General features: G+C 40.2%; 1 protein-coding gene across 4 annotated transcripts in view; it reads right to left on the minus strand.

Annotated features, from left to right (window-relative positions):
- Positions 1-25,450, minus strand: part of RBKS (ribokinase) — a 108,866-nt gene that overhangs the window by 38,085 nt on the left and 45,331 nt on the right. For 2 of the 4 annotated variants that reach the window (XM_067564788.1, XM_067564790.1), the window contains exons 3-6: positions 22,214-22,277; positions 19,788-19,850; positions 12,408-12,572; positions 3,378-3,469 (exon numbers count right to left, since the gene is read on the minus strand). In XM_067564788.1, the coding sequence (XP_067420889.1) occupies positions 3,378-3,469; positions 12,408-12,572; positions 19,788-19,850; positions 22,214-22,277 (384 nt within the window). The remainder of the gene's footprint in view (positions 1-3,377; positions 3,470-12,407; positions 12,573-19,787; positions 19,851-22,213; positions 22,278-25,450) is intronic. The other 2 variants (XM_067564789.1, XM_067564792.1) reach the window with 2 other exon arrangements.

Genomic DNA, 25,450 nt, shown 5'->3' on the forward strand with positions numbered 1-25,450 from the left:
TGTTAGTTTGACCTCAGTAGTATGCAAGGACTTGGAAAATGTTTTGAAAGAGAAAGTAGTTAAGGACATTGAGGTTAATGGTACTTGGGACAAAATACAACATGGCTTTACAAAAGATAGATCGTGCCAGACCAACCTGATCTCCTTTTTTGAGAAGATAACAGATTTTTTTAGACAAAGGGAATGCAGTGAATCTAATGTACCTAGATTTCAGTATGGCATTTGAAACGGTTCCACATGGGGAATTATTAGTTAAACTGGAAAAGATGGGAATTAATATGAAAATTGGAAAGTGGATAAGGAACTGGTTAAAGAGGAGACTACAACGGGTCATACTGAAAGGTGAACTGTCAGGCTGGAGGGAGATTACTAATGGAGTTTCTCAGGGATTGGTTTTGGGATTGATTTTATTTAACCATTTTATTACTGACCTTGGCATAAAAAGTGGGAATGTGCTAATAAAGTTTGCGGATGATACAAACTTTCTCTGTACTGCTAATACAGAGAAAGTCCAGGATATCATACAACAAGATCTGGATGACCTTGTAAACTGGAGTAATAGAAATAGGATGCAATTTAATAGTGGAAAGTGCAAGGTCATGCACTTAGGGGCTAACAACAAGAACTTTTGCTATAAGCTGGGGACGCATCAGTTTGAAGTGACAGAGGAAGAGAAGGAGCTGGGCGTATTGGTTGATCACAGGATGACTATGAGCCGTCAATGGGATGTGGCCATGAAAAAAGCTAATGTAGTCCTAGGATGCATCAGGCGAGGTATTTTGAGTAGAGATAGGGAGGTGTTAGTACCGTTATACAAGGCGTTGGTCAGACCTCCTCTGGAATACTGTGTGCAGTTCTGGTCTCCCATGTTTAAGAAAGATGAATTCAAATTGGAACAGGTGCAGAGAAGGGTTACTAGGATGATCCGAGGAATGGAAACCTGCCTTATGAGAGGAGACTCAAAGAGCTTGGCTTGTTTAGCCTAACCAAAAGAAAGTTAAGGGGAGATATGATTGCTCTCTATAAATACATCAGAGGGATAAGTACCAGGAAGGGAGAGGAGTTATTTAAGTTCAGCACCAATGAGGACACAAGAACACATGGATATATATACTGGCCATCAGGAAATTTAGACTTGAAATTAGATTAAAGTTTCTAACCATCAGGGGAGTGAAGTTCTGGAACTGCCTTTGAAGGGGAGCAGTGGGGGCAAGAAACCTAGCTGGCTTCAAGACTGAGCTTGATAAGTTTATGAAGGGATGGTATGATGGGACAGCCTAATTTGGCAATTGACCTATCTTATATTACTAGCAGTAAATATGTCCAATGACCTGTGAAGGAATATTAGATGGGGTGGGTTCTGAGTTACTACAGAGAATTATTTTTGGGAGTCTGGCTGGCGAGTCATTGGCATAGTGATTGGCATAGGCCCTGGGGGCTTTTCACCTTCCTCTGCAGCATGGGGGATAGGTCATTTGCTGACAGAGTCTCTGTCTCTTGAAGTCTTTAATTCATTATTTGAGGACTTCAATAACTCAGTTTTACATTTGGGGTCTATTACAGGAGTGGGTGGGTGAAGTTCTGTGGCCTGCATTTTGCAGGAGGTCAGACTAGATGATCATAATGGTCCCTTCTGACCTTATAGTCTATGAGTCTGAGCCACAAGAGTCATCATTGCCAGCTGGACTGGACAATCAGCCCCTAGACTCTTGATGAACCACAGTGACTGATCTTGCAGAAAAGGGTTGACTACTTTGCAGATGTCTAAATGCTGTTGTGGGGGCTAACTTTACAGAGCTGCACTGAAATGAGTACTGCTGCCACACAATTTTGATGCCCATTTGGGTCATTTAAATCCTGAAACTCTAGCAGACCTGCACATTGATGTCTTATTGGCCAGCATGGCATTGTTGTTAGCAGAAATTTCAAAAGAGACTAACTGAGTCTTCAAGTACAACCTACAAGCAGTGACATTGGGATGGTGATCCCACAGCAAGTTGAGTCATGGTTTTCCTGAAACCGCTAAGACATCTCAAGTCACGTTCACCAGGGATATCTTACAACCATATTCAGGGCGTGGCTTTTACCTGCTGAGTTGCTCCTCACACATTTCTGACAAATGAAGAAGGGAGAAAACCATAGTAACAGTAACAATAACATACAGCAGCAAAATCAAACAAGGGCCTTTTGAGCCATTGAGACCAACTTGTTTCCTGTGAAACAAAATCACTTGTTTTTGGATAAATAAAACCCTGACAATGACAGAGGAAGGTGTTGGGGGGAAGAGAGAAAATCTTGGAAACTGACAAACCATTGAACAAAAAGTGGAAAAACTGAGGGCTCCATTGTTGTCCACTGGCAGTAGCAGCCCATAAAAGTCCCTCTGTACATGCACTGAAAAGGCAACTGACAGGTAGGGATATACGGAGCTGCTTATACCCTCTCATCTACAGCGTGCACACACCATCTCTGGCAAGGCAGTTTAGGAGTATCACATCATTCACACAGAGGGAAGACAGGGCTGGGAGCGAGGATCTATTTTAATATGTACCGTTTATGGCAAAACACATTTTAAGAGTGTCTCATTTATTAATCTGTTCACTCATCCACTCCCCTCTTGGTAATCCACCTTATGGCCAATAAGGGGTTGGCCCTAGCTCTCTCTGGAGCCTATTAATCTAGAATCATAGAAGATTAGAGTTGGAAGGAACCTCAGGAGGTCATCTAGTCCAACCCCCTGCTCAAAGCAGGATCAACCCCAACTAAATCATCCCAGCCAAGGCTTTGTCAAGCTGCGCCTCAAAAATCTCTAAGGATGGAGATTCCACCACCTCCCTAGGTAACCCATTCCAGTGCTTCATCGCCCTCCTAGTGAAAATGTTTGTCCTAATATCCAGCCTAGACCTCCCCTACTGCAACTTGAGACCATTGCTCCTTCTTCTGTCATCTACTACCACTGAGAACAGCCTAGTTCCATTCTCCCTGGAACCCCCTTTCAGGTAGTTGAAAGCTGCTATCAAATCCTCCCTCACTCTTCTCTTTTGCAGACTAAACAAGCCTAGTTCCCTCAGCCTCTCCTCATAATTCATGTGCTCCAGCCCCCTAATCATTTTTGTTGCTCTCCGCTGGACTCTCTCGAACTTGTGCACAAGAGCTTCAATCTACTTCAAGTGCTATCCAGAAGGAGTTACTCAATAGTGAAGCAAGAACTCCTCCTTCCTCATTGGCCTAGAGGCCACGCCTGCTGCCTCCAGTGTTTGAGAGAGAAGTCTCAGGAGTATGGCTTGATTCCCCCCATGATGTACGGCTGGGGACAGAGTCCCTTTGAAGTTTTGCTGCCCACATCACTGTTCTCTAACATGACAGCTGGCCATTACCTCACTTTCGTTGCAACAGAAGATGTCGGAATGCGTGTAAAATTGTGGATCTAGTTCAGCAAGAGCTGGAGCAGGATTAAATAGGGTCTTCACTGCAACAGAATGGAAAAAATTGTCTAAATCAATGGCATTTTTGCACAGTACATTTACAAACCATTGCCTGGAGCCCCAAAGCTCCCTATTATGGCTACTACAGTTCAGCTCCTTGTCTTTTCCCCACAGATATGCAAACTACTTACAGACACACAAAACCCTGTTTTCTCATTTTATAAAGCATTTAACCATTTTTAAATTATATTACAGAAAAATATACAAAATCCCCAAATTGATATTAATTCATCTGTTTTTAGGGGGAAATGAGAGGAGAGCAATAGACAAGATTCAAGCTGTATTCAAAAGATTTTTTAACTAAAAAAATCTAAATGTAGATATCTAATATAAATCATTTCATTTGTGGAGTGTCTTCCCTCTGAGTATTTTAATGAGCTTTACTAATATTGATTTAGCCTCAGAACTTCCTGGGAGGTAGGTAAGCATTGTAATCTTCATTTTGCACATAAGGAAACCAAGACACAGAGTGATGAAGGCTTTATCTAGACTACAATTTAAAAGTGTTAGGAGGTGTTAGCTAACGTTCCAACACTTGTATAGACAAGGCACTGTAGACATAACACATTAGCTGGTGGAGATGTAATCTTGGTTAAAACCTGTCAGAATATGTTAGCAAACATCTCCTAACAACATGCCTTTAAATCTTACTCAGGACAAAGCCTCAGGCCTAGTCTACACCAAAAAAGGTTTGCCATATCATTAGAGCATAAATGACTTACACAATGTAACACAGAAGTCTATGGATTCCTTGCTCTGCCCATCTCCTGGCTAAGACACAGATGTACTAACCATAAGATCATCCCTTCTTCCATATGAAACATAACCTCTTACATTAAAAATCTTACTTATATTCAGTGGCAAAAATTTTCAAACTTGAAAGTCTGGCTCTTAAATCTATATTTAGGCATCAGAGCATAAGCAGCCTGAATTTCAGACACGCAAGCACTTATGAATCCCATTTATTTGAATGGAAGCCTTAGGTGATCAAAAATGTTAGGACTATGAATAAATATTAATTTAGAAGATTAACTTTAGATACTCAGATTTGAAAATTTTGGCCAGTGACTACTTTTCAACCTCACAGTTCCTCTCTATCTTCTTATCATTTGAAAATGCTATTGCATACAAAACAACTACATTATAAGAACACTACTGAAGTTGCAAAATCAAGCACTCAAAAGTTTGTGCAGCCTTAATTCAGCCCCCTTGTGTGTCTGCATTATGATACAGTCTAATTACATTTATATTTTTCATAGTATTTCTTAACTATGAGTGTTTGTCTTTGTCACCTTAATAATGTTCTATCAACATAGTGTTTTTGTATGTAATTTCCCTAGTTTTTTTAAAAAAGCAAAGTGAAAACAGAAATCCCATCATCCGGCATCATATTGATATACTCATGTGGATCATCAGCAAGACTGGAACTTTTAGATCCCTCGCACAGTCCTCTGCCACTTGAGTTAACAGAGTAACTGATAGCAGAAGTAGGTTGTTACCCTTTATGTGGACCAGCATTAAAGGGGGATTGGACACTTTGCCAGTGGGTTACACAGATATTTGCTGACAGCAGAGGAATGTGAGACTCAGGAATCGTGGGTGCCATTTCAGGTTCTAGAGGAGAGTATGTCTAATGGATACAGACTCTTCTGCCCATTCCCTGTAAGCTTAACCCCTTATCTCAGTCCTGTCTCCTCCCCACCCCTGCCTCCTCACCCCAGTCCTGTTCTCCTTACCTAGCCAGAGTCAGTCTTCATTCCTCAGTCTTTTCTTCCTTGTTCACTGATTTCTATTCTCAACCCCCAGGATTCCCTTTCTGAATCTTTCTCCCACCACTCCCAATCTTCACCACCCCCTAGACTCCCAGTCCCAGTGTGCTTGCCCCACCCTGGCCTGGAGCAACTGGGAACAAGAATTATAGGGAAAGTCCTGCAAGCCCGCACTGGGAACATGCTCAATGTGGATAGAATCTTTAGGGAATTTAACTGCAAAGCTCTAGCAAGTGTCTCCTGAGCTCACACAAAATGTTATTTTTTCCCAAGGCACATCTCTAACACAAAGTCCACCTCCCTGGCAAATTTCCAGTCCCTAATCCAAAGCACAGGGTCACCAGAACTTTTCAAATACAAGGTTGCCAGAATTTTTTAACATGAGCAAAACAATGTGTTTTGCCCTAGTCTCATTCTTGGAAAGCAATATGTCTGAAATTTCAGCTCAAATGATTGCAGTTTGACAGAGTTATAAGTAACTGAAAACTGGACCTTATAATGGAAAGTATTGTGCAACCTTAATTATAGATGGTGCTAGCAGACCTGCCTATAATACATTTCTATCCATAGAGAACTGCATCACAATTCTCCTCCAATACAGTACTAATGGGTCTGACACCATTAACTTCCATTTTATATTGTCCATCATCTTCAAGGCATTTTGGGATCTCACAAACTTCTCAAACACAGGAAGAACTGCACTCACTGCTGAAATAGACACCTCTAGGGAGGGACATGGCAGCAGTTTAACAACACACTGCAACATTAGACAGCAGTTAAAAGGAGGAACATAGTATTCAAGTAAAACTTTCAGGGGAATTTATGCACACTAAATAGAGTTATTCAAGCTGCAGTCTAACTATGATAGATCAGAGGCTAACGTCCCTGCTCTTTCACAAACTGCCCTGGGATCTTTAACAACCAGTCCAATGAGACATTTGCAAAAACAACATTTTCCATATGTAGTCTGCAAAACCCCAATACCAGTGAGATTCACTGAATGGAAACAAAGGCAAGCTAGGCCTCCATCCACCCTCACCCCCTTTTTCTTATTCCTTTTAATTAAAAAACAAAAACAAAAAAGCACCAAATTCGAAACAGAGATTTGAGGCATCTGGATGTACATCTGTTAAACAAAAATAGTCTAGAGTACTTCCTAACATACAGTATTGCATTATTCATGAGGGTGCTGCAGGCTAAACCAAGGGAAACAACTGACAGTCAGGATGGGCTTTAAGATTCCACAGTTTTAGAAAGCAAAACATTTGACTGCACAGAGAATTTGAAGATGTGCAGCATATTATCTATGGCAGAGTTGGCCCACATATTAGCAAAGGTTTGATTGCACAATGATTCCAGATTGAAGGCTCGGAGCTGTAGTGATCCTAAGGCTGCTCCTGACTCTTGCTGCATATTGTACTGCCAAAGGTTGCTAAGGCCTTGTCTACACTAATCCTTATGATGGCAAAACTTTTGTCGCTCAGGGATGTGAAAAAACACACCCCTGAGCGACATAAATTTTGCTAGCGTAAGTGCTTGTGTAGATGCGTTATGTCGATGGGAGAGCGCTTTCCTGCCAACATAATAAAACCGCTAACAAGTGGTGGTAGCTATTTTGGCCGCAGAGCATGTCTTGCCAACATAGTGCTGTCCACACAAGTGCTGATGCCAGCCAAATTTATGTCGCTGAGGGGGGTGTTTTTTTCCGCACCTCTGAGCGACAAAATTTTTTGCCAGCATAAGTGGTAGTGTAGACAAGGCCTAAGTCTTTGCTTGCCCATTCAATATGTTGTTTTTTCACACTTCCATTTAGTAGTGAAACACCTTTCATTTTCATTTCTCCTTTGTCAAAGGCCCATCTCATGTTTAAGGAGGTACAGAGAAGTAAAATGATTTGATCAAGATCACACACTGAGTCAGTGGCAGAGTAGATAATATAACCCAGGATTTCTGACTTCAAGTCCACTGTTTTAACACTATACTAAATTACTCTGACTATTTGGATATAGTGGAACCAATAAAGGCCTTAAAAATCCCCATATCTCATGTATTCCAGGTATCCCCTATCTAACAGAGATCTTCCAAGAATAGATTACCTGAAAAATAAAATTTATCGGCAGGAAAAAAGTTAGTTTACATTATCCTAAAAAGAAATATTTCCCCATGTCCATTTATCTTTGTTAGTATTAAAAATATTTACAAGGGTCAATTTTGGGGCAGCATGCTCAGATTGCCCCATGCCTGTCCTATCATGGCAATACAGCAGATGGTTGGCATGCCAAAGAGCTGCTGCTGCATAACTGATGAAATTAGGCATGTTGGTTCTGGTCTGTATATTTATTTCAAAGCAAAGGAACTTATTTGACAGAAACATTATAAACAATTACCATAAAAAAACTGTCAAGGTTTAAATTCAAGGTCTCATGGAAAACTCCTTCCCATGCTAGTTTTGTCATTTTGTATTTGGTAAAATGGATTTTTTTTTCTCCTCTATGAGCTTTTGTTTTGTTTTTTAATGGAGAACAAGCAGCATGGTTCTGGCTTCTTAACTAATCATCCATGATGTCAGCACATTACTGGGAATGGTTTTTGGCAGTTAACTTGTACTCAGTTTTCTAGCTAGCTCTCCAACACCCAGACGCTAATGTGTAATTAATGGCCACTATTTATTTAATTTCCCAAATATACTCTGATTTAGAAACCAGAAAAACATTTCCCAACAGATTTCACAATTTTAAGTTAGGTTAAATTTTGTTATTTCAGAGACCCCCTTTGAAGGTATTTTGCAGTCATGCAATATGAGGTTTTTCTGTTGGGAGAATGTCCTATGCCTGCCCTACTAGCTTATAGGGAGTAGTTTGACAGTTGTCCCAGAGCACCAACCAAAATGGGCTGAGAAGATAGGCTTCCATGGATGGAAATGGATCCAAGTTAAGAAACAGTAGGGGATCTTGGTGGACTACTAAAACAAGTGTTAAACTGCAATTAGGAAGGTGCCTGGTCTCACAAAAGTTTTCTGATTGATAAGCCAGGTTTAGCAGTGGAAAGGAGTCACAACCTCATTTAATTCATATTTGTATCAAAATAATTTTGAACTTATAATATTATGTGGATTTTTGTTCCAATGTGCACAATTCTATTAATGATATCCATACACACTTAGAACCACTGAAGTTTCAGGACCAGATTCTCTCATCTTTATTCCTGGGGGAATTCTGTGCCAAAATTCTAAAAATTCTGTGCACAATATTTTAAAATTCTGCAAAATTCTGAATATTTTATTTGTCAAAATAACACAATATAATCACACCAGTTTCAATTATTTTGGTAATTTAATTCAAAATACCTGTCAGCAAGTATGTCTGTTATAATACGGACAATAAAAAAGATTCCCCCAGCAGTGATGAGTAAAAGAAATCCCTACAACTACCCAGTTCCTATTTCTCTGTTATGCCTTTGTTGGACACCTCTGCCTGGGTCTGTCACAGCTGGGCACATCTTGTGGGAAACTCTGCCCCTCGAGTCTTGTAGTCAATTCCCATTTTTTCGCCCTGTCCCCATAGGGTTACCATATTTCAAATTCCCAAATAGAGAAAACTGCCAGAGGGGGTACAGTTGGGGGGTTCCAGAGGGGTGTGGGTGTACTGGGAGAGGGTATTTGAGGGGTGCTGGAGAGGTGTGTGTACTGGGAGGAGGTAATGGAGGCTGCTGGAGGGGGCTGCACAGCACCCCCCACCCAGCTCAGATGGCTGCACCCCATCCTCTCCAGAGCCCAGCTGCAGGCACTGCTCTGCGCAGCTTTGTTAGTGTCCCGCCTCAGGATGCGGTGTGGCCCTGCCCTTCCTCACCCTTTGTGAGAGCCAATACAGTCAGGTCTCCCGGGTCTGCTCCCATTCACAGGTGGATGAGGCCTGGCAGCCAGACCGCTGTTACCTGTAAGCTCTGTGTTCTTGGGGAACCAGGGGCAAAACCCCTATTGTCTGACTCACCTGAACCCCCCCATCCTCTGCCTCTGCTTGAACCAGAACCAATCAGAGACGGACTTACCAAAAGCAATGAAAGGGCAGTGGGAGACACACCTAAACTCCCTCCAGACAAGGGTGACAGGATTAAGGCAACTCCCTTAGCCTCATTTACATCGAAGATGTGAGAAGGAGGCATCTCTATTAGCATACTGAATGGAAAGCAGAGACCCTCATTTGTATCAAAGATGGAACAAGGAAATATCTCTATTAGCAAACCAAATAGAGAACCAAGCTCCAAGGCAGGAACCACACTGAAATCTGGGATCAGCGAAGCATGGCATGATGGGAGATCTCTGCTCCAGATGTTAATGAATCCACGTCTCCACACACCCAGCTCCGAAGTTATCAGACCAATTCTAGTCATAGATCCTTTATTGATATCCAAAACACTGAATCTGCCTGAAGGAACACTGTCCATAGTCAGGAATGATCAGTTCCTGTTGTCCAACCTTAAACAAAACAACTCTAGTACACTCCCTTGAGTCATTGTTTACCATAAACAAATCTAGTGTTGTCCCTTGAACCATTGTTTCTTCCCTACAAAAACCCCTACCCAAGTTCAAAACTCTGTTCTGATGCCTGGATCTAAAAGCTGCATCAGTTCCATTGGGACTTCACCTTTTCCTGACTGACTGTGTTGGAGGCTCTGCCTGTCTCAAGCACTCCGGACCCTAAGCTGAAGAGCCTGTCTCCTGGGAACCTTCGACCGGTTCAAGCTGCGCTGAGTGGTGAAACCCCAACTCTCTCTGTCTCTGTGTAAGCCCACCTTTTCCCCTCAGACCTAATTGGATATCTCTCTCTCTCTTTCTCTCTCTCACTCCAGGTATAACTTTCTAAACCTGACTTTTGTAATCAAACTTGGGCTAGATTTCCTCAGTACCCCAGTTAAACCATGTAATATTGTAACTGTTTTGTTTATTGGTCTCTCCTTGTATGGCTATTACTCTATAAAATAAAATAACTTTTATAATCAAGCTGGTTGCCAGACTCTCTCCAAACTTTGTTTACTTTTTCGTATTCTTGGCTTCCGTTATCTTGCTCTGCAGCAATGCTTCTTTTACCTAAGACAAAGATCCGTGTAACGCCCATCAAGGGGTGTTACTCATCAAGGGGGTTGCTACCAGAATAATTGTAACGAGAAAGTGGGGATAGGGATGTGCTGAACCTGTGGCATATAAGGGTGGCAGCTTGAAAGTGCTGTTTTGACCAAGCCTGCTCAGACTTTCTCTATTCCGGTATGGTGCCAGTGGCATGTAAGGGTGGCAGCTTTGAAGTGCTGTTCGACCTAGCTTGCTGAGCCCAGAGACATATAAGTGGTCAGCTTGAGAGTGCTGATTGACCTGGTGTGCTCAGATGTGCTCTGTTAATCTGGAATGTGTGTGTGTGTATGTGGGGTGTTGATCTGAGTCTGGGGCTGGAGGAACCCAGCCCTGTGAAACTTAGGTCCTGCAGGGTAGCTTCATTGGGAGGGGACTTGCAGAAGGGAGAAGTAAAGCTCCATATAAAAACACAAGTGACACAAGCAGTACATTAATAGAATTACAAGCTCCCCACCCCCAGGAAAGTAACCCTAATAAATGAGCGCACCCCAAGGTAACAGGCAAATCTAGTAACACCGTGCAGGGCTGCAGGGCCTCCATCCCCGCCGGGCTGGGCGCTCCGCTCACTGCTGGGCGAGGGCCAACATGCTGCCTCCTTTGTTCAGGGACCGCTAGGAACTGCAGCCTGCCTGTGCCTCCTGTGCAGGTGCAGTGAGAGCTAGAGAGCCAGGCTCTTCTGGGTCCACTGGTCCCTAGTGGTGGCCAGCAGCTCTGCAGTGTCAATTCTACAGGGAAAAATGGAATTCTGCCCAGAATATTAGTTCTGCACAAATTCTGCATTGTGCAGTGGCATAGAATTCCCCCAGGAATACATTCTGCACTTTACACAGTTGTTTAAACCAGTGCAAAGTAGATGCAAAATGTGTTTAAAATGCCACTAAATCTGATTTCTCCCCTCACTTACTCCTACAATAACATTTTATATCCACTTTGCACTGGTGTAAATGACCTCAAAATGTACACGATAGTGGAGAATCAGGACCTCCAATTTTTCTAATCTAGCGGTATCATGATTTGGTAGCATGAGACTGGAGCTAGGAGCAAGGAAATCCTGAGTTCTAATACCAGCTCTGTCACTGACCTGCTGTGTGACTTTGGCCAAGTTATTTGCTGTAACATTTCAGCCTTAGTTTCCTAGTGGGTAAAATGAGAACAAAATTTTGAATCTCACATAGCCACCTCTATCACTTAATCTTTCACCCAATATTGTTTAAAGCACTATAGTGGTTAAGGTTGGGTAGTTTAAAGTTTTACAAGCAAAACAAAACAAAACATCACAACAATACTGAAACTCCATTCTCTAGGAAAAGAATAATATCTTTTATCCATATGCTTATTCAGTGTAGAAATCCACTGTCACAAAATTATCTGCACTGAAAGGCACAGTAACAATTAGATGTAAATACCAGCCTGTGACATTATCCATTCTATGGCAACATTCCAAATACACTGAATAGACATGAAGTCGTTGCTAAATCAGTAACATAATCAAATAGACCTTATGGCATTTTATTATTATTAATACTTTTATATAGCACCACAGGTATGCGTGGTGCTGTACTGGAAGAATAAAGAAATAAGCCTAATTCTGAATTTATTGTATAAATTTTACACAAATGTAGCACCATTTACTTTAACTGAACTACTCCTCTTTTGTACTGATGTGAGATCAGAATCAGGTCTACGGTCCCACTTCCTACCCTGAGTTTATTACAATCTTGATTAGATATGACATGACATGACACAAAACAGCAAAGACAACATTGCACAAGGAACCTAGATAAGGGAGGTTTACATAAAATGAGGTTATGGGGATGTTTGTCTGCCACGATATGCATTGATATATTTTAAAATTTAATTTCAGTTTTATTAGAGTGGCATGAGGTTGTGGTCATTGCTTCATCTGTAATGAAGGCTGGTGTGACAGAAATTAAAATGGTTTGCAGAAACCATGAAGAATATTTTGCAAGATGAAGATGTAAAAGCATTAACCTAATGGATGAATGCTTAAGGCTTAAGTTAAATTACCTCCATTGGAATGTGCCATTTTTAGGGCTTCCAGAGAAATAGAAGAAGCTATTTCTAGCTGGCAGATGATCACTTTGGCCTTGGAAATGGCATTAGCAGCCCTCTTCAGGTCTTCAGAATCCAAAAGCAAATTGGCTCCTGCAACTATGACAATAGAATTCTGTCCTAGAGAGAAGATTCCATGTTTTAAATTATATATTTCACTAATTAAGGCAAATAAAACAACTCTCTGCCCTTATTCAGTGCCTTTCACATGAGGATTTCAAAGCACTTTACAAAAAAACTTGGAAGGATGCACGCTGGAGTACTTATCCAAAGATTTCAGGTGACATCCCACCAAGACTTGTGTGTAAAAGATATTATATTGTACTCCAAACATAATGGTGTATATGCATTTCTTGAGGATTTTCCATGCACAGATTTTTTCCACATTTGATTTTCATGTTCTGTTTGGACTAAAAATAACCACTAAACTGTACCAAATTTGAGATACAGGTTCTTGAGGGTCCCTTAAAGACATTTGTGTCTTCCTGTGAGGTTACCTTAGCAGAAGTAATCACTCTGATATAGTGAGTCATGATGCCCAAAATGCATTCAGAATTTTAACTGTCCTTCAGTTTGGGATCACTGGATATGGATCAATCTGTGAAAACTATGAGCATCCTGTGAATTTCAAAAAGAGAGGCAAGCCCTGCATCAATTATAAGGGACACTCCACATTGTCAGTGCTCTCAAGCATTCTGAGAACCTGAAACAGGCCTTAGTACAAATGGCATGACTTTTAAGACACATAGTTAATATTTGACTCATAAGAACTTTATATCAGGAGGGAGTAAAGATGGCCCTTTGAGGGCTGGCAGAGAGAATGCTCTTCCTATGGATATGTTGTAAAACACAACTAGGATAATAGTTCAAACCCTTGCTGGTGTCCTTTTTATTCTGCTTGTTTGTTTAATGTATACAACTGGCCGGGGAGGTTCATTACCATAGGCTCTTGCTAGTGTGTTTTTTTTTTTTTTAAAGAAGCCTTATTTAATTGCAGTTCTGTTTTAGTTATTTCTGTTAAGACACTGAGAGACTTTCAGGCATGGATGCCTGCTAATTAGAATGTATTATTAATCACTAAGTATTAAATTTGCTCCTTGATCTACAGCTCCTACTGCCCGCCTCCACTGAAGATTCCTTTAGGGGCTGCCAATCGCTAAAGACCACTGATTCTGTAATGCAGTGGTTCTCAACCAGGGGTGCATGTCCCCTTGGGGGTATGCAGAGGTCTTCCAAGGGTACATCAGCTCATCTAGATATTCGCCTAGTTTTACAACAGGCTGCATGAAAAGCACTAACGAAGTCTGTACAAACTAAAATTTCATACAGACAATGACTTGTTTATACTGCTCTATATACTACAATCTGGGGGTTGTGATTTATTTTATAATTATATGGTAAAAATAAGGAAGTAAGCAATTCTCAGTAATTGTGTGTCATGACACTTTTGTATTTTTATGTCTGATTTTGTAATCAAGTAGTTTTTAAGTGAGATGAAACTTGGGGTATGCAAGACAAATCAGCCTTCTGAAACGGGTACAGTAGTGTGGAATGGTTGAAAACTACTGACTCAGGCCTTGTTTACATTACAAAGATAATGCATCCTATGTTTGGTTGACTTACAACCACTGCATTAACTACTGCGGTGGTTGATGTCCATGCTACCTTTCTTGGGTCGGTGCTGTGCATCCTCAGAGGGAAGGGCCCAAGCTTTCCAAAGCAACTCCACTTGCAATGGCTTGGTTCAAAATAGTTGCATTTGAATGGCAAAACCTTAGCATTTTGGCTGACATCCTGTATTTCAGTAGATAAGGATGGGCATCTTGGATGAACAAATTCTCTGCAACAAATATATGCCAACCAAAAGTATCTGGATTCTGCTGAAGGAGTATTCAAAGGCAAACTGCATCTATTTTACCCAACATGCCTTCTGAAAGTTTACACAGTGAGAAGCTAAAAATGGTGAACTATGGGGGCAAAATGAATAAAATTGTGGTGGCCCTCCACCTGAACTCTGTGCTGCCTACTAACCTAAGTTCTACCCACTGGGGTACCTGCATGGTTCTGCTGAAATGATGAACAGCAAAATAGCTAACTTCAGAGTTAATGGCATATTAAGTTAATTGTAGCTCTTTGTTTCAACCTGTTTTTGCAGATTCAAGGTAGACAGCACTGCACTGGCTCATAGACAAAAGGTTTTTTCAACTGTAAAAGGCTAGAGACTTACATTTTGCTTTAGACCATTAGAGAAATACAGTATTACTACATTGTACCAACCAGTACTGGCTCAGTCCAACATTTGGAGAAATAATGTACCCCATTCTGTTCTTAGCTACACTGATTTTGTCTGGAGTAACACCATTGAAGACAATCAAGTTACTTCAAATTTATACCAGTATAAATGAATGCAGAATCTGGCTCAAAATATTCAAGCAATGTTAGCATTTCTGAGTCTACTATTGTGACATCCAAGGACATTGGTAACACGACCCAGATGGGAACCCCGCACCAGAGACAATAAAACAGTATTAAATAGTAATGGACACTAACACTGATACTTAAACCAGTGTGAATGCTGAGTACATAAATACTGCTTTAAACTGGCCACTTGCAATAGCCTATGGGCTTGTCTACATGGGGATACCCAGGAAAGTTAATCTGAATTATCTTTTTTTTTGTGATGGGAGGTTTTTAAAAAATTTTTTTATTGATTTTCATAAAGAAAACAGGCAATGAAAAGTACAAAAAGATTAATTAACTTTTAAAATGGATTGTTTGAACCACATTAAATCCCTGTATGGATGTTCTTATATAGAATTAAAGTGGCCTTAATTCAGTTTACTTTAATTCACTTTGGAACTTGGAAGTGAACTAAATTAAACCAAATTAAGGCCACTTCAATTCTGAATGAGAAAATCCAAACTGGGGCTTAATGCAGTTTAACTAATCCAATTTAAATTTACATCTTCAATTAATACAGATTATTTTTTCTGAGTATTGCTGTGTAGACAAACCCTGAAAACTGTCAAATGAATGTAAAGTGTTATTTTTAAACACATTCTACAAAATACTTATGATAGGAACATTCAGGGCACCTCTATACTTAAAATGCTGCATCAGTGCAGCTGCATTGTAGTGTTTTAATGAAGATGCTCTAAGACAATGGCAGAGAGTTTCTCCCGTTGGCTTAATTAATCCACCTCCGTGAGAAGCGGTAGCTATGTCGGCAGGAGAACTTCTCAAAGTGACATAGCGCCGTCTACACTGGTGCTCAGGTAGATATAACTATGTCGCTCAGGGGGTGTGGATTATTCACACCCTTGAGCGATGCAGTTATACCAAAATAATTTTGTAATGCAGACCAGGGCTCAGAACACATTGCTGAATACAATTGTGGCACAGATTTTCCTTAGAACAAATACACGGGAAAGAACCCTCAAGCCATCAGTGGTATTTAAGGGCTTGTCTACACGGCCCCACAATGCAGACTATGGGGGCCTGAATTGCACTGTGCACTAAAGTACTGTCCTACATAGACCCTGCTAGTGTGAACTAAAAGGGGACTAATGGGACTACATTAATGTGAAGTAAGTACTTTGTCGTTCGCGCTAGCAGGGTCTATGCAGGGTAGTTACAGTGCAATATTTCAGCATGTGCTGCAATTAACATCCCTGTAGTCTGCACTGGGGGCCGTGTAGACAAACCTATGTCCTAACAGTGTCTCAACCAATCATTACAACTATAGTAAGGGCTGCAGAGCTCCTGCACAGTATTTCATAGGAAAAAATGATAATGTCTGTGACTATAAAAGAATATTATGAGAATTTTTTTGACAAATCACACAGTTCAGAAGCATAAGGACAAGTTTTGGGTTTGTCCACGGTATAGTCATTTCTCTACAGTCACTTGCTGGACAAGTTAAAAGCCCCATACAAAAACATTTTAAATTCATGATGGCTGCCAGCATGTTAAAATAATGTGCTAGATCCAGGTATCTGTTGTCTATTCCCCTGTAGGACCAAATCATGTTTTTTACTTTATACAAAGAATATTTCAGTCACATTGACATTCATGTTCTGCATGTTTTTTGCCTTATTTTGCTAGTCACATCTAAATGTATATTTTGAAAAGCTTTCTGTGGGTACATGTACATGTAGTGCTTTGAAACTGAAGTGTGCCCACGCTTTATAAAAAGTGTGAGAATTCAGTGTTCATGAAATGACTGAATAGCAATACCTATAGTCAATGTTAATTTAGGCAGACACTATGTTTGCTTCTCCACACAATGTTCTGCCAGTGCACCTCACTTCTAACCTGCAACATTCTCTGCTATTCCAGTCCTGGGCTCTCACTTTGTTTTGCTAATACACCTTCTTATCATTACCTGCCACAGCCTTGCTGTTCCTGAACTGGGCTTTTGCTATGCATGAAGGAACTGCCAGACTTTTAGTTCGGAATTTTGCCACTAGCAGTGACCAGTGCCAGATATATCACAGGAAGGTGCAAAAACTGTGAAGTGGGTCATTACAGAATAACCTACCCATAGAGGAAGTTTCTTTCCTACATAGAGATTGCCTTGTAACTGCTGCTTTATTAAAAAATCAAACAGAAACAATTTTCCTAATAATTTTATAGAGTCCCTATAAACCAACAAATACATTGTTAGGAGACAGGGTGCTGTAGGAATAGTAAAAGTGGTGGGGGAAAAGAAGTGAAAAGGGAGTGTAGCAGTAAGTAGGAGTGGAAAGTGGGACTATACATTTGGAAGAGGGGAAGTGTTCAGAAAAGCTGCTGGGGGCATGTTCCAGTTCCTTGTTTTTAGAGGAGGGTAGGGGCCACCATCTGCAGGGTCTTAGTTGACAAGCCCACTTAGGAAGCTAAAATTTGTATTTAGTAAGCACCTTTCTGGAAGAGGCACACTCAAATAGAAGATAGCAAATGGAAGCAGTGAAAATTTCCAGAAAACACAGATTTCTAGGGATGCCTCAAAAGATAAGCTTTGTAATGCATCTTAATTGTGAATTTCACAGGACCACATAATGGAGATGTTGTCGTGACTCCATAAATTGAGTTCCATTTTGCTCTTAAAGCTGTGATTCAACCTCTTTGTTTTGTATGAAAAATACTGTCTTCTCCCCAAACTTTCAGCACTTACTCTGTCTATAGAATTAATTTTCTGAGAATTTACAAGTGAATCTGTTCAGTAGCGTATGAGTTAAAATTAATTATAACAGGGTCCTTTAAGAAATTTAGCATCTGTGTCTTTTCTTCATCCTGAATTATTTTAACAGAATAAACTTAACAGAATAGTGCAGACTCTTCAAAAAACTTCAACTCCTTCCTTAGAGGAATAAGATGTACTAGGTGTAAGCTTTTTTATATTGATATAACTGTATCCACACTTTGTGGGTTGTATTGCTTTAACTGTACCAGCACAGCTACAGCAGTACAACTTGCATGTGTAGACAAGCCCTTAGATGAGTATATTGTACAATCCAATGGGTCAAAGCAGGCAGGCTTCTGCAAAGAAAAATAGTGTCTCGTCTAACAGCATAGAACACAAGTACTGCTGTTTTGTTGTCATTTACTCAATTCTGGCCCCAAATGGTTTTAAGTAGAAGTAACAACCATTACCACTACCAATTCCGTACATTTGTTTGCTTTACAACACTGTCCTGACCCGCTTTGCTCTAACAGCGGCTGTTATGTAAAATATGAGGCCAGTTTTAGATTTGGCAGCTTAATTTAGGAACTTTCCATTTTTGACAGAAATAACCTATGTGCCACAATGCATTATTCAGTTCATCCTCCACACCACAAAACTACCAATGAACTTTTGTACCAATACCAGTTTCCAGAATAATCTACTGTTAACCTCAGAGCAGTAGACAATCACCGATGTTCTCTTTCCTAGTGCTCCAAAAGTTTTTAATCCATGTGTTTTTGTCCGTTATCCCTCAGATAACAGATCACAGGGTTCTTGAAAATCCAAAAGGTCACACATTATTGTTTCAAGGCTTTTCTACTCTGCCTAGCTGGGGACTACAAGAGGGGAAGTAAGACTCCATCCCTTACTCAGCCAACCTGAACCTTAGGTCCAGTGTAGAGCATAGCCAATACTTTTTGGATATTCCTCCCATTGGAAATGAGCAGAGAGAGGAATGAGAGGGCCTTGGAGAGGGTGATGCCATGGCTCTGCCCTCTGCCCCCACTCGCTGGCCAAAGTAGCTGGCCAGGTGTGAGAGGGATAAAAGCTGCACACTCTTAAGAGCTTCAGTAATTTACTTCCCAAACCAAAATGGCGGTGAGGTGGGGAGTTCATGGAGAAATATCAGGAAAGGAATTGTGACTCCTGTATGTCTAGCTTAATTTAGTGATCTAAAGGGAACTAAGTCCACCCTACTTCTGAATGTGAGTACACAAACTGAGATTTTATGTGCTTTAACTAATGCTCTTAAAATTTACACCTTCCGTTATTTGGATTAACTTTTCTAATTTACCCTAGTCACGATTCCTTTCCAGGCCTGCTTCTGGGACAGAGTTGTCACATGCTGACCTTTATTCAGGGCTGAATCAAGGTTCAATCTAGACGGTAGTCATTTCCCCCCCACCAAGAGTTCATAGGCTAGAGAGTATAAGAGATGTAATTTGTTTGAAAAGAAAAAAATTCAGCAGAGGTAAAGTTAGCCACTAGGAAAGACAATATGAAAAATGATCAATTCCTTCTTTTCTACTCTGTTTTAAAATATGAAAGCCAAGGTACATGCTAAACTAAAGGACAATTAATATGTAGGTCAAATACCACTTCTGGAGCATATGCATTACAGAAGGAACTCTGAGTCAAATATTATGGCAAGATTTTAAAGACAACTGGATAACCTGAGAACCAAAATATTTGTAGCTACGTAGATTATGATAATAAAGATAATCATATTTCATGGCATAAACTGATCATGTGCTGGGGTCAGGAAGGAATCCCCTTTTCCAATGGTAAATCTGCTAGATACATTATGGAAAAAAAAATTATTAAAAAACAAAACCCTTTCTCTGATACACCACATACTGGCCATTGTCAGATTAGATGAATCAGTGGGGTAGTCTATTTACAACTATTTTTATGTAGATAAACTAAGGGTCAGATTCTGTCACCCTGACTCACATTGAGTAGCACACTACTTCACAGGAAAGTAAGTGTGGCAGTGTCAGGATGACAGAATTTTACCATAAATGAGAAAAAACCCGCAACTTACAAGGACCAGAGAAAGGTTTCTTTTGCGGCTTAGAAAGGCAGAACCTTTGCTTGCTAGGACACCACATAGAATGTGAAATATGTACCTTCGCTGTTAACAATTATTGAAGCAGCTCCAGTAGCAGCATCCTCAGTCTGACCTACAAATTCTAAGAAAGGGAAAAGTTACTGTATGCATTATTTCAGTACAGTTCTTTCAACAACATGTGAGGCAGTTTAACTGCATTAAATCTGAAATGAACCCATAACCTCCAGCATTTAAAAATGCTAATAACTATTTCGTGTGTAACAATGCCAAAGAAGCTTAACAACAAAAAAATGTTAACTTACACCCACAATAAAGCAAATGTGAGCGCAACATTCTTTAATGTAGCTATGTCTCTGTTTCAGTGACAGCATACATTTTTTTTTAAACACAGTTCTGTCAGGCATTTTTTCTATATGGGCAGGGCATACTTCTTTTATCCAGTGAAACAACAGATTCTAGTCTGGAGAAAATTAAAGCATTGAAATAATACAGCATATCCTCCTCCTCCTCCCCCCCCCCCCCCCCCAGTTCTCTGCTGGTTTACATTTCAGAAGAGAAGGCAGCCTGCATTAATGCTAGGATGGAGGTTGTGGTGGAGCTGTACATTTCCTCTTTGGATTAATCCATTCAGTTAAATTATTATAGACTGAGCTGGTAGCATGGTCTGTTATTATGGTTGCCCAAAACTGTCTACTATAAAGCCCAGTTTTCAGTTATATATAACTTAACCAAATATTAACCATGTGGGCTGAAATTTACCACGCCAGTTGACTGCCTCTGGCTGATTGTTATTATTATTGAAAATTTCAGTCAAAATGGAAGTTTTTAGCAACTCAGAGCTACATTTGAGGGAAGGTCCTGCTCAGTTCCTTACAGCCCTGGGCTAGCTAATGCTTAGTGCAGGTGGAATCTTTGAGGAAAACAGCTGCAATGCTCTAGCAAGTTTCTACTGAGCGTGTGTGTACTGCAATTTTTCAAAGCTTATTTCTTGGCCAAATTTTGGTGGATTTTCACAAGGGATGGCAAAAGGCCAAACCAAATGAAACTACCACAATTTTTTTACATGGGCAAAGCAATATATTTTTCCCTAGCCTCATTCTCAGAAACAGTTGGACCATTCTGGCTGAAATTTGCCAGAGAAATTTATTCTTAGGCTGATACCTGGCATGGAAAATTTCAACCTGAACAGTTACAGTGTGACAAAGTTATACATAACTGAAAACTGGGTCTTATAATGAGAAGTGTCAAGCAACCTTAACCATAGGCAGAAGTAACAGCCCCGCCTATAACTGAGATAGAAAAGGAAACTAGGAGTTAGAGACTTCCTGGAAAAAGTGTATTTAAAAATGTGGCTGCACTCTGAGACATGACTATGTAAAAATAGCACTATGGGGTTGGACTTTTATTGCCTCATTATAATACATGTATCAAATATATTCAGTTTACAAGTAAAAAGATATTTCCTTAACTGTCAGCCCTGCAAAGTTAACCTGGGATGTGAGTCAAGATGGATTGTTCACTTCTCACACATCATCATCAGTAACTGAAGTGCTACAGGCTGGTGCAGACAATTATGCAACCTCCCTATCTGTCCGATTATGCCCTCAGTGACACTTGTACAACCCCACTGCTTTCAATTAGGACTTACTCAATAGTTCTGTTGGGGCCTTATCCAACATCCACTGAAATCAATTGAAAGACTCTCATTGACTTTAAGATGCGTTGCATCAGCCGTTGGTGATACACAAGAAGAAAACAGCAGAGCAGTGCAAGTCTCTCAGTCTCTGTTAGCCATGTTAGCTTTGCAGGGCTAACAGGAGTAAAAGGTAACAACAATTTACTTTCATCTCTGAAGTGAATAGATATAACTCAGAATACCTGTGTGCCAAGTAAGAAGGTGCCATTTATATAAATTCACATTAGAGAGTAGAACCACATCACGCTTTAAGGAGGGACTAGAGTCTTATAGTGACTTTTATGAGAGTAGAACTTTCTTTGTCTTTGAAGTCATTCCCTGACAATGATTTACAGCTTGCTATTTATTGCTCTAAATCAACACTGAACTTCTAGGCTAAAAATTAAGGGCAAAATTTTCAGAAGTGGATGCCAATTTTGGGTGCTTCAATAATTGGGTGCCTGACCTGAACCTCATTTTTTGGACATGCGAAACATGTGCAACTCCTACAGACTTCAAATGGAATTGTAGGTTCCCAAAACCTCTGAATGCAAGTCTCTAGGTGCCTCAAGTTCGGCAACCAAAATTAGCGGTCACTCTTGTAAATGTTGGCCTAAAGATTTAATATAGGCCAGTTCAAATCAGATCAGACAAAGTAATGGAGAATACATTGCAAACAACAATTCTGCATCTGCATGGGCATGTGAATTAGACAACCGAGCCAATCTACCCTCCCCCTCCTCCATCTCTCATTTCAAATTTTATTTAAAAAAATAATAACTGAAATTATTTTTCAAGTGAAATTTTACCTGTAGAAATCCCATTTCTCTTGAAATTTTCAATATAATCATTGCCAAAGGAATCCTTTCCAACCTGCAAAGAAGGTATGCACATTAAATCTTTCACAATCCACAAACTGATGTAATGCAACCAACTTTATTTTACAGCTCTTTTTTTTGAGTTATTTGATGAAATAGCATTTTATAGTGCTCTCCCACCTCTACAATTAAAAAGCCCATCACAGATACAAACAAAATTATGCAGCTTTCACACTCACAGTGGCACCATAATTAATTCATTCTTCTAACACTAAGTTGATTATTCAATGACAAAAACCCTACACTAACAAAGAGTTCAGGTTGCTTGGTGGCACGTTATACCTTGGCAGAACGGTGAGTTGAGAAAAACTCAAATTTTTGAAAACTACCAAATGCATGGTTAGGGTTGCCCATTCAACTTTAACTCTACTCTCTTGTAGCAGTGCCCCAATATGACCCATTAACACACAAACATTTACTCTGCTAACCCCACAGTTGCTGAAATGTACAAACTCTTCACCCCTTTCACAACCCATTCACTCTCACCTAGGATTCTATCTAATGTGCCTCTATAATAACAAAGGTAGTCCTTGCCCCAGAGAGCTCACAGTGTAAGTTAATTGGTGAATGTGTGCAGGATTGGTGTACGTGTTGGGGTACATTGACAGAGTTGTTGGGTGCAAGCAAGGGGCTGAAGTGCACTGGCACAGCTTTGAGGTGCAAGAAGGTTGGGGTCCACTGGCAGAGCTGGGATTGCAGGGGGGTTACAGTGCATTGACAGAGTTGAGGGTATAAGAAGGTTAGGGTTGCATTGGCAGAGTTGGGGGTGCAAAGAGGTTGGGGTGTACTGGCAGAGGAATGAGGTGTAGGAAAGCAGCTATAAAAATAATGTATAACAAATTGAAGAAAGGGAAAGTTGACAGTAATGAACGTAAATCAGAAGGAATTGTAGAAAACTGGTAAGTGAAGCAAAGGGACACAAGGTGAAATTCATGGTCAGCAGTAATAAGGACAATAAGAAGTCTTAAGTATATTAGGAACATAAAGAATCCTAACAATGGTATTGTTCCATTGCTAGATGTAAATGGTGAAATTATCTGTATTTGAGGAAAAACAGATGATGTAGTCATATCATATAACAACACACTTTCCATTCCACTAGTGTCTCAGGAGGATGTTAAACAGCAGATACTAAACTTCAACATCTTAAAATCAACAGGTTCATATAACTTACATTCAAGAGTTTTAAAAGAGCTGGCTGAGGAGCTAATTGGACAATTAATATTGATTTGCAATAAGTGTTAGAACACTGGGCAAGTTCCAGAAGACTGGAAGATAGCTAATGTTGTATCAATATTTTAAAAGTGTGAAACAGATGACCTGGGTAATTATAGGCCTGTTAGTCTGACACTGATCCCAGGCATGATAATGGAGCAGATGATACAGGACTTGATGAATAAACAATTAAAGGAGGGTAATATAATTAATGCCAGTCAACACGTATTTATGGAAAATGGATCCTGTCTGTCACAGGGTATTCCTTCATCAAGCTGGCAAATGCCGCTGCTTGTTATTGTGGTGTCCTAGCCACAAACACACACAGACTGATTCTCTTTCACCCCATCTGCATTTAATCTTCAGTTTCAAAGCATAATAGAATGTACCACCGATTTACAGCAGGAGGAATATTCCACAGAGTTCTCTTTTCTCCCCCAGGCTCACCATCTGAGCTCCTCTGTAGTTTCTGTTCCTTCCAAACATATCCTACTAGTTACTCAACCGATTGCCTCATTAGCCCAGCATTAGTAATCCCAAACAGAAACTAGTTAATTGACTTAATTTAAACCTGAAGTATTTCCTGTGCTGCAGCAATCTCAGTGACAAGACAGCCGAGGCTAGTGTCCTGTCACACTGTCAAACTAACTTGATATCTTTTTTTAAAAATGAGATTGCAAGTTTTGTTGTCAAAGGTAATAGTATTGATGTAATATACTTAGACTTCTGTAAGGCATTTGACTAGGTACTGAATGATATTTTTATTAAAAACTAGAAAAATAAAATTAATATGGCACACATTAAGTGAATTAAAAGCTAGTTAGCTGATAGTCTCAAAATGTAATTGTAAATGGGGAATTGTCACCAAGAGGGTGTGTCTCTAGTGGGGTCCCATAGGGATCAGTTCTTGGCCCTACACTATTTAACATTTTTATCAATGACCTGGAAGAAATCATAAAATAACCACTGATAGAGGTTGCAGATGATATAAAAATTGGGAGAATGGTAAATAATGAAAAGGACAGGTCACTGACACACAGTGCTTTGGGTTCAAGCAAACAATATGCATTTTCATATGGCTAAATGTAAATGTATACATCTAGGAAAAAGGAATATAGCCATAAATTGGAGAGGGTTCAGAGAAGAGTCACGAGATTGATTAAATGATTAGAAAACATAAGTTATAGTGATAGACAAGGAACTCCATCTATTTAGCTGAACAAAGAGACGATTAAGGAGTGACTTGACTACAGTCTGTAAGTACCTACATGGTGAACAAATATTTAATAATGGTCTCTTCAATCTAGCAGAGAAAGGTATTACATGATCCAATGACTGGAATTTGAAGCTAGACAAATTCAGACTGGAAATGAGGCATACATTTTTAAGGGTGAGAATAATTAACCGCTGGAACAACCTACCAAGGGTTGTAGTGGATTCTCTATCACTCGCACTTTTTAAATCAAGATTGGATGTTTTTCTAAAAGATATGCTCTATAAATTATTCTGGGGAAATTCTGTGGCCTCTGTTATATTGGAGGTCAGGCTGGATGATCACAATGGTCTCTTCTGTCCTTGGAATCTATCAGTCTATGAAGGAAGACTGGGGCACAGGATGGTTGGGGTGTACTGGCAGAGCTGATAAGTGCCCCTCATCTGAGCCCCCAACCTCTCTTTCTTCCCCTACCACCTATGACCATTATCCCCCTGCCCCTCATTGCAGCTCCAAACCCCTCTCCCTGCTATTCCCCCACTCCTCTGCTTCCAAATCTCTTTCCCTCCCAGAAAGCATTCACCTCTACTCCAAAATCCCCGCCACCCCCCCCCCAAAAAAAGCCATTTAGAAACTTTTTTTTAAATGGCTGTTTTTTGGGAATTATATGTCCAGAACCCACAGCACAAACGACTCCAAATTTGGGTCACTAATTCTATTCTGCACTCTCCTGAGGCAGA

Source organism: Emydura macquarii, unplaced genomic scaffold (assembly GCF_026122565.2).
Source record: "Emydura macquarii macquarii isolate MOO-44397 ecotype Brisbane River unplaced genomic scaffold, CSIRO-AGI_Emac_v2 contig_2676, whole genome shotgun sequence".
NCBI classification, from domain to species: Eukaryota; Metazoa; Chordata; order Testudines; family Chelidae; genus Emydura; species Emydura macquarii.